The sequence below is a fragment of the Cibotium barometz genome, chromosome 19 (genome assembly GCF_041138505.1).
Source record: "Cibotium barometz isolate CiBa-2024 chromosome 19, ASM4113850v1, whole genome shotgun sequence".
NCBI lineage: Eukaryota > Viridiplantae > Streptophyta > Polypodiopsida > Cyatheales > Cibotiaceae > Cibotium > Cibotium barometz.
In genome coordinates this window covers 15,334,980-15,344,695 of record NC_141064.1, presented here as the reverse complement: position 1 = coordinate 15,344,695, position 9,716 = coordinate 15,334,980, and the positions used below count along the sequence as shown (strand labels likewise).

The window sequence follows — 9,716 nt, the reverse complement described above, 5'->3', positions numbered from 1 at the left end:
TGTGCCAATAAAAGGCTGTGATGAGAAAGACAAAGATGGGGATTTGGATTCGAAGGGGTGCCGCACGTTTGTGGTGAATCATATAAAGGATTGTGATATGATTCTATCCAGGCTTGAAGAGGTGAATCTTACTTTATCTGGACTAAAATCAGTGTTTGGGGTTGGTGAAGTGCTAATAATGGGGCATCTTTGTAGTACTAGTGGACGCCGACCTTGTCCAGCCAAGATAGATGCAATACAAAGAATGAAAGAGATATGCATTAATGTTACAGAGCTGAGGAGATTTCTTGGTGCATGTGTCTTTTATGTTATCTGGATCCCACATTATGCACATGTAGCAGATCCTCTTTATCAACTTTTGAGGAAAAATCAAAAATGTTTGTGGAGTGCAGTACATATTAAAGCTATGCGGAAGCTGAAATGTTTGCTCCAATCATCACCTACTCTAAGGAAGGCAGATTATGAGTGTGGCAGGCCTGTGATTGTTACAGTTGATACTAGTCCTATTGGGATAGGATGGGCAGTAGGACAAGATGATGAGGATGATCACAGGTATGTAATCAGATTTGGAGCAAAGGTATTAAGCATTCGTCAGCGAAATTATCCGCAGATCAAGAGGGAGTTATGGGGAATAGTCACTGCTCTAAAATGTGAAAAAGAATATCTTATTGGGGCATATGTACTTGTAGAAACTAATTGCTTGCCACTCCTTGGGATGATTGCAAGCTGCACCACTTCAGATATCGCTATGCTTAGGTGGATTGCCTATATCAAGTCACTAAATCCTGAGTTTGAGCATATTGTAGGAAAAGATAACCCAGTTGTTGCAGATATGTTATCAAGAGCGAGGTATGAAGATGAAGAAGGGATGATTAGTGACATTGATGATGTAGGTACAAAGTTCTACACTACTGCATATGCAAAAGGGGACCATACTTGCCTATCAAATACACTTGAGCTTTTACTAAGGAAATGTATGAAGGAGATTGGTTGCTTATTGGTCAATACTTGAGTACTCTAACAAGACAGGAAAATTGGACTGACTCAGAATTTAAGAGGATCCGCAGAAAAGCATATGGGTATTTTCTAAAGGATGGGTACTTGTGGAAGCATCCTAAGCAGAGGAATGCTATGCCACAGAGAGTCATATGTGATAAATGGACTCAAGGGAAGCTCATGAAAGAATTCCATGAGAGTCTCTGGGTTGGACATCGAAGTGTGTGGGCCACCTTTACCAAAATAAAGGAAAGATATTGGTGGAAAGGAATGTACAAGGATATTTCCCAATATGTGGAAACATGCATGGTATGTCAAATGTACTCAAATGTGCGACATCGTGATGGCTTGCAACCAACCTACCCACCTGCCATGCACTACAAATGGGTAGTGGATCTAGTTACAATGCCTTTGGGAATTTGGCAGATGCGGTACATAGCACTTGCAAGAGAAGATTTGACAAATCAGGTAGAAGGGCATGCTCTTAGAACAAAGAGTACGAAAACAGTATGTAAATTTCTCTTGGAAGATGTGATTTACCGGTATGGTTGTGTTGGGAAAATAATAGCTAATAGGGGTGAGCTAGATGTTGAAGAAGCAAGGGAATTCTTCTCTAGAATTGGCATCAAACTGGCCCTAACATGTGCTTACAACCCTGAGGGCAATGGTAAAAGTTAGCGAGGACATCCTCCAATCATTAAAGCTTTGGTTAAGGCATGCAGAGAAAGAATGCGAGAGTGGCCAAGGCTGCTACCATATGCTTTGTGGGCTGACCGTACAACTCATAGCTCAGTGATGACAGGATACATGCCTGCAGAATTAATGTATGGTCAGAAGCCAGTAATGCCAGTTGAAGAAGTAGTTCCAACTTGGAATGTATTACCCTGGGTGGAAGGATTGAATAGGGAAGACCTCCTTGCATTGCGAATAAGGCAGCTGGAGAGGAGGCCTGAAGATGTAGAGCTTGCTAAAGCTTGTTTGAAAGATGCAAGGTTGAAAAATAAAGAAAGATTTGATAGAGGACACAAACTCCGGCCAAAACATATTGAAGAAGGTGATTGGGTCCTAATGTATGATAGTAGCCTTGACAACCAGTTCACTGTTCAAAGAAAGTTTGCAAAAAGATGGTTTGGCCCTTACATTGTCAAGCATGTGCATGGAAATGCCACGTATACCCTGTGTGAGCTTGATGGAACAGAGATAAAGAATCTTGTAGCAGGCAAAAGGATCAAGATGTTTAAAAGAAGGCATGACAGTGATCCTTTTGATTCACAGGAGACTCAGGATGAAAGGCTTGACAGTGATAGTATGGATATGGTTGAAGAGGAAGAGGATGATCTCCCTGATAATGTAGAAGATGATGATGACATCCAGATATATGTGGATCTTGATGATGATTCGGCACATACCAGAGGATGTGCAGGTTTAGAGGGGGTGGATGTCGTGCCATGGCACGTCTATGGTGTGAAACCATGCATATGAGGTCATTAAATGCAAATCCAAATGCATGGGATTAAGTGCCATGACTTGAGTCATTATATGATGCCTAAGTACATATGTTCATATTGTAAATGAGGTCCAATAAGACGAGCTAAGACTGAGCCAGGTCTCAAAGCCTCTGTACATAAGTGTGGTGTAAATTATGGAGTTTTATGCTTATGGTAAGCCTTGTAGTAGGGAACACCCTTCTCAACATGTATGGAAATGTGAGAGTATGTATGATGTAAGGATTGGCTTTGAAAGAATGCCCTTTTGAGATATCGTGTCTTGGAATGCCATGATTTCTGTGCTTGCTCAAAATCGATATAATCAGTATGCTTTGGATTTTTTTTTCAACTGATCCTACTAGAAGGTTTGATGCCAGAAGATTTCAAGTCAGGAAGGAGTTCAAACTTAGTACTTCTACTAGTTGCTGCATTTGCTGCTCGCCTTTTCCATCTCACACACCCTCTCTCTCTCTCACAGATATGGCTTCGCAAAAGGGTTCAACTACTGTTGCCGATGCTATAAAAGACATTGAGCTAGAAAAGGTGCAGGGTGCTTCAGAAGCTAAGTTTGTGAAAGTGGGCTCTTTTTGGGAGAATCAGATCGCTGTTATCCACATTCTTCAGAGATTTGGGTGCAAGCTATGCAGAGCTAATGCCTTGGAGCTGCAGAAGATTGTCCCCACTTTGGAGGCAAACAATGTGCAGGTTGTGGCCATCGGGATTGAAAAGCTTGGCCTTGAGGAGTTTCAACAAGGTGGCTATTGGGATAGAGAGCTTTACATCGATAATGCGAAGAAGATACATCAGGAATTGAACATTAAGTCAGTGGGAATTCTATGTGTGGCTAAGATGCTTTACGATGTCCATAATGCTATCAAGAAAGCCAAGGCTAAGGACTCTCATGGGCGCCTTACATTGCTACGATTGGTTCGATGCCATGGCCATCTCAGCCGAAGTAGGGGCAGAAAAGCCCAACCCAGCTATCTTCTCGGCGGCTTGTGAGCTCTTGGGGGTGCATGAGGAGGAGGCTGTGCATGTTGGAGATAATCGTCGGAATGACATATGGGGAGCAAGGGATGCTGGTTTTGATGCATGGCTATGAGGTGAAGATGTCACTTCCTTCCAGCAGCTGGACACGAACACGCAAGGTGGCGGCTTGCGTGGCAAAGGTATAAAGGATTGGGAATATCCGATTAATAAGCTAAAAAAAAGGAGGCGCAGTGTATTCGAATCAGGGGAAACTCGAAATTATAGCTGCAAAAGTGAAGGGCGCCCGAATCTCTTGCAGGAAAGAGAGAAAAACCAGAAAAACGACGCATATCAGAGGTTTTTTGGCAGAAAAATGAGAACCAGAGCTGATTATAACCAGAGATTTAAAAATCTTGATGACCCCTACTGTATGGGGCATCTAGGGTTTAGAATTAAAGAGAGAATGAAGTGCTATCAAAGGAGATGATCTTCAAAAAATTCACACAATACACGATGAATTCGGATCTTGGCGCAAACGGCAGTGAAGCAGCCATATGGAATTAACGAAATCCTTAAATTCGTTTTTTTTAAACTCTCAGATAAGTGGTTTTTTTTTGTTGTTACTTATGATTTGAAAAAATCGTATAGTCTAGGAACCCTTTAAGGTTTTGGAGAAAGAGAAGATTTTGGAAAAAAAGTTTTTTATGGGTTTTGAGAATCTTGGAATAAGAAAGCATCAAAATACAAAGAGATTCCAGGAATTTGGGTTTTATTTTTCTACTCGGTTGGATTTTGGAATGTTAGACATGGAGTTTCCTCAAATCACATGAATACGTTGTACATATGCCATATGTCACCTTTTGCTTGTGAGTTGTTGGAATCTGAAAGCAGGTTTTCACGAGATCAAGAGACACCTTGAAATGATGGAATTGGCATTATATGATATATGTGATGTGAATGGTCACATATATATGGAAAACTTTTGTAGATTGTATTATGCCTACATGTGATATGTTTGAAGCATTTGAAAAAAGAATTAGGAGATCTATGCTTGGAACTGGTCATGCTCTTGACACACAATTTATGTGCAATCATCAAGCTGAATTTGGGGATGTATTGAAGTGAATTGGCACATGTACATGTCATCAAAAATGGAGATCTCTTATGCTTCTTGAAGAGTTATATATATTGCTTTCTTGCTGGAATTCAAAGCTACTCTCACAGCCAGAAGTCTCACACTTTCCCAGCGATACCGCTCACGTCACGACAGCGTAGCCGGTGGTAACTTTTCAGGAGACTTAACTGCGCGAAAGATATTGCAATCAAGGTATTGGTGGCCCACTATGTTCCAAGATGCATCACTTTTTGTGAAGGGTTGTGATGAATGCCAACACTACAAGAAACCCCAGTGAAAAGATCAAATGCCTCTACATCCAATTAAAGTAAACCGACCGTTTGAAAAGTGGGGTTTAGACTTTGTAGGTCCAATTAGCCCAGCGGCCCGTAACATACAATCTCACTGTATTATTGTGGCCACTGACTATGTGACCAAATGGGCTGAAAGCGAAAGCGACACGTAAGGCAGAGGCAAGGACAACAACCAAGTTCCTCTTTGAAAATATAATCACACACCTTGGTTGTCCTTTTGAGCTTGTGAGCGACAATGGTACGCATTTTTAAATGAAGTGATTAAGGAGCTCACAACAAATTTCATGATATCCCATTATAAATCTACTCCTTATTATCCGCAAGCGAATGGCCAAGCCGAGAGTACCAAGACCTTAATCTCTATTCTGACAAAGACAGTTGAGGCTTATCGCACGGATTGGGATCTAAAGCTTACGTCAACTTTATGGGCCTATCGTATTACGTACAAACTGGCTATTAATTACACACCATTCAAGATGGTATATGGCCAAGAAGCAGTCATGCTGTGGGAATTCGTCATTCCTAGTCTTCGTGTTGCTTCTCAAGAGGGCTGGGATGGTAATCCCATAGAGCGTTTGTATATCCTTGAGCAGTTAGATGTGAAGAAAGACAATTGGCGGTGTACAATGCCCTTGTAGAGAAGGATAGAAGGAAGAAATGGTTTGATCGCCACCTAAAAAACAAGGACATCAAAGTTGGGGATAAATACTTGATGTGTAATTAGTGCGTAATGAAAAGAAGAAGCCAAAATATATTGGTAAGGGATCATACAAAGTATGTGAAATTACCCCGCAAGGTACCATCCGAGTGGAGACTCTCGACGGAGTTGAAACCGTTGGATTCCTCAATGGGAGTAAATTCAAAAGATACTATGACCCCCTAAGCCAAGAGGAATTACATGCAATCCATGAGAAGAAGGCAGCTAAAGAACAGGCTGCTGAGCTTAAGAAGATACAAGCGAGAGTTGAAGCTAAAGAACATCAGCAGCATGTTAGGTGCCAACGAGAGGCCAACTTGGGGATTACGCAAGCATTTTTCAAGGAGGCAGAGGAGGATTCACAAGAATCTGACCCGCCTCTACGATACCTAATTGATCCATAGAGTCCTTAGGGAAGGTGCTATATAATGCATTATTGGATACGGGAGCTCAACACAATTTGCTGTCATATGGAGTGTGGTGTCAACTCGGAAAACCACCCTTATCCAAGAGTACCATCCAAGTTAAGGGTATCAATAAGAAGAAAACCACTGTCTCGAGAATTTTGCACACTCCTGTTGCCTATGACAAGGGGACTGTGGTTCAAAGCTTTTTGGTTATGCCTGCTGGTACCATGGAGGGAAATGTAAACTTAGGGTGCAAATGGATGTTAGACACCAAGTGCAATATTGATTGGGCAACCAGGCGAGTTACAACGCAAGAACCAGCTCTCAGGTTCCCGCACCTAAGCCATCAACTCTGGACAAAATGCTAGATAAGGAAAAATCACAAAGTCAAGTGGCTACACCATCTTTGATTGTTTGCCACCACTCTAACCCTTCATCGCCAAGAGTGGAGATAGGCAGTTTGGTCCCCAAGGCTCCGCTTACTGACCGCTCAAGGTCCCGCACCTAAGCCATCAACTCTGGACAAAATGCTAGATAAGGAAAAATCACAAAGTCAAGTGGCTACAATATCTTTGATTGTTTACCACCCCTCTAATGCTTCAACACCAAGAGTGGAGACAGGAAGTGTGGTCCCCAAGGCTCTGCTTACTTTATCAAAGAGTACATACAAATGGGTCCTAAAAGCTTCATTAACGGCTACCTCTACTGCTCAATCTCATTTAGACAAGAAGCCTCATAGTAGGAAAGCAACTACCTGCCCTAGAAAAGGCAAGGTAACATCACATTGGATTCCTAAAATAGCAGCCCAAGGGTACTACAAAGGGAATGACCAGATTTGGGTCCCTAAACATAAGCTAAATTCCTCTGCATCGCCTGTAAAATCATGTAAGCCAAATGTTTCCACCCCAACGACAATTCAAGACCATGGTAAGGGAAAGGTAACAGTGTACTACACACCACTTCTTCCAGAGAGCTAGCTTGGATTCCCAAACGATATCGATGGATACCACCTAGCTTAGGAAGGGAGGAGTCACAGGATGCTTCTAGCTCCTCATGCCATTCACACGTTGATATAGAAGTTTCTACACGCTCTACACCTACCCTTGTCAATACCCACCAAGAAACCAATGAGTCTATGTCTCCCCTTGTAAATGTATCATCAGAAGCCATATCCTCTGTTCGTTCATGGGAGCATACACTACCATCTCTGTAACTTGATGTGGCCACAAGGGTCATAAAAAGCTATCTGCCCACATCACCACCTATAACCCACTGGACAAATTGGTTCAAAGGGGCTACAACATCATTGCAAAAAAACGATCTACCCAAGGAAGTGGGGAGCATGTACTCACGTTCGACATTCTATTGCTTCCTCCCTAACCTTCTCCCCTCCCCATGTAACTTCCAAATTTGAGGGAATGTATATATATAGCTTCATACACAAAAAAGAAAAGAAAAGAAAAGAAAAAAATAGTAAAAAGAGCAAGACCACATTAAGAGGAGAGTTATCCGCACACAATTAGAAACAAGATTGACCTGTCTTCATGAACCTACTGATGCTATATCTATGTTTGCAGATATGGCAGATGCACGAGTATCACACACTTCATCCCCTCCCACCTTTGGTGAGAGGTATCATCTGTACCTTTCTCAGATATTTCACATGTGCTATCTTGTAATTAAAACCGAATTGGATCATATAGATGTACTAGCCAGAGGGAAATGTTGAGGAGGTAGAATGGCTAATTTGCCTATTGACCACGACTGTCCCCTACTCCGTAGAGGACGTATCCCCGATAGCCCAAGTCTTTACTTTTCCACAGGATGACTATCCTCGCATAGTTACATTCTTAACGAGTCTATGTGGATGGGAGGACGAAGAAGATATATCTGACGATGAATGGATGGATGAGACTCATGGCACTACCGAGGCTGATTTTATTTATTTGGATGATGCGGATAGAGGCTTAGCCTTAGAGCTACAACCAGAACTCTACAACATCCTCTTACCTTGATCCTCAATATTAGTGTGGTGACTGGAAGGTAGGTTAGTGTTGTCAAGTTATTTCTAATTTTGTGCCCTTAAACGAGTCCTTATTTTTTCCCACTGATGTGCCTCTCGAGGTAAAGTGCTTGTTAGTTAATTGTACAGGTTGAAAAGCTTGAGGTGGGTTCGCTTTCATAGTCCTGGGACTGCCGCAATGTTCATACATGGATATTTACATCAAATTGCGGACATTTCTCATCGAATCAAAGGAGATATCCACAGGTGTAATTCTTCCATGCCCACTCTCTTTTATTTTTTTTATTGTTCAATTAATTGCATGAACTATAATGCATGACCACATGGAATTTGTCAAGCACTACTTAGTTTTTGAAGTTGCCTAAGGTGTTAGTGTAAATTATTAATTGAGTTTAACCTTATTTTAGAAACTCTTGGGAATGCATGATGTCTTTATTTAACCTTGGAATATGGTTGTCTTAGGTCTAGGGTTAAAACCATCTTAATGCTTGAACAACCTGGCCGTGTGTGTTGACCTCTAAGACATAGCTTCTACCCCTTTTGTGTCGAAAGGATGTAAGAACGCATGATAATTTGGGAGCAAAAATCCAAAGAGAATTTTTAAAAAAAAAGAAAGGCCTACAAAAAATGGCAATGTATGTCTGTTATGTGCTTTCATGTCGGCCTATTGCCCTATTGACACTTGGTAGGAGAGGAGTATTCCACTCCAGACCGGTGCCCTGGGTTGGTAGGGGGTAGCCTTGGCTAAGGTGAGCTAGTAGATTCTTGGAGAAGGCCTTGTGGTAAACATGGCACCAGGGTCGATGCTAATTTTGCTTTAGGGAGGTCGCCAAAATATGTCAGAGAATAAAAGAAATAAAGGTAAAAGACTCCTATCACTCTGATATTTCTTGTGCCCTTAGGCTCTTGGCATTAGCTTGTTCTTAGAATAGACACATTGTGGTCATCTGTTTATTTATTAAGCTTGGTAATTTTCCTCCTTGACTTAGGCCAGTTGTAGACCTTGATTAACCTTTGACACCTTGCTAACTTGAATTACTTTCAATAATTTTAAACTCCTATTAATTTGCTACGCTAGCTCCTTAATGTGACCTCTTAAACTAGGTTCTCATGGCATACTTCCATTGTGGTGGTCTAACATACTTGATTTTATTTTTGATACGCTCTATATCTTTTAAAGACCAAGTATGCTTTCACTCTACTTCCCTGTTTTGCAGATACAGTCTACCACAACAAACCCTGTCGAGCTTACCATACCATAGCTTCCGGAATCTACATCAGGAAGGGGGGCATGTTAACCTATGGCGGACATTGAGACGTATTACTTTTTACGTCATATAATTATTTTACGTATTTTGAGTCATGGGCCGGGCTTGTCGGCACCACATGTAAAGGGTAAGGGGATTGGGTGATTGCCGATGAGAGAGAGGCGCACCTCGAATTTCATCAGAATAAGGGTTAGGATCCGCCGACCATGTGTGGGTGCCCATGTGTGAACCGCGAGGTCATATATAAAAGTCAAATGTGTGAACCGCGAGGTCATATATAAAAGTCAAATGTAACCTAAAACCTCTCATTCTCTAAGTGTTGAATACAAGAATTGCTCTTGCTTCATCTTCTCCATCTCGTTCTCCAGCGCGCGCTGTCGTGAAATGTGCGGTACAGCCAGGAAAGTACGAAACTTCTAGCTGTGAGAGTGAATGTCAAAT

General features: G+C 41.7%; 1 protein-coding gene across 1 annotated transcript; it reads left to right on the top strand.

Annotated features, from left to right (window-relative positions):
- Positions 1–2,963: 2,963 nt before the first annotated feature.
- Positions 2,964–3,485, top strand: LOC147628261 (uncharacterized). The gene has a single exon (XM_086813030.1). The coding sequence runs from the start codon at positions 2,964–2,966 to the stop codon at positions 3,483–3,485; it is 522 nt and encodes a 173-aa protein (XP_086669156.1).
- Positions 3,486–9,716: the final 6,231 nt, after the last annotated feature.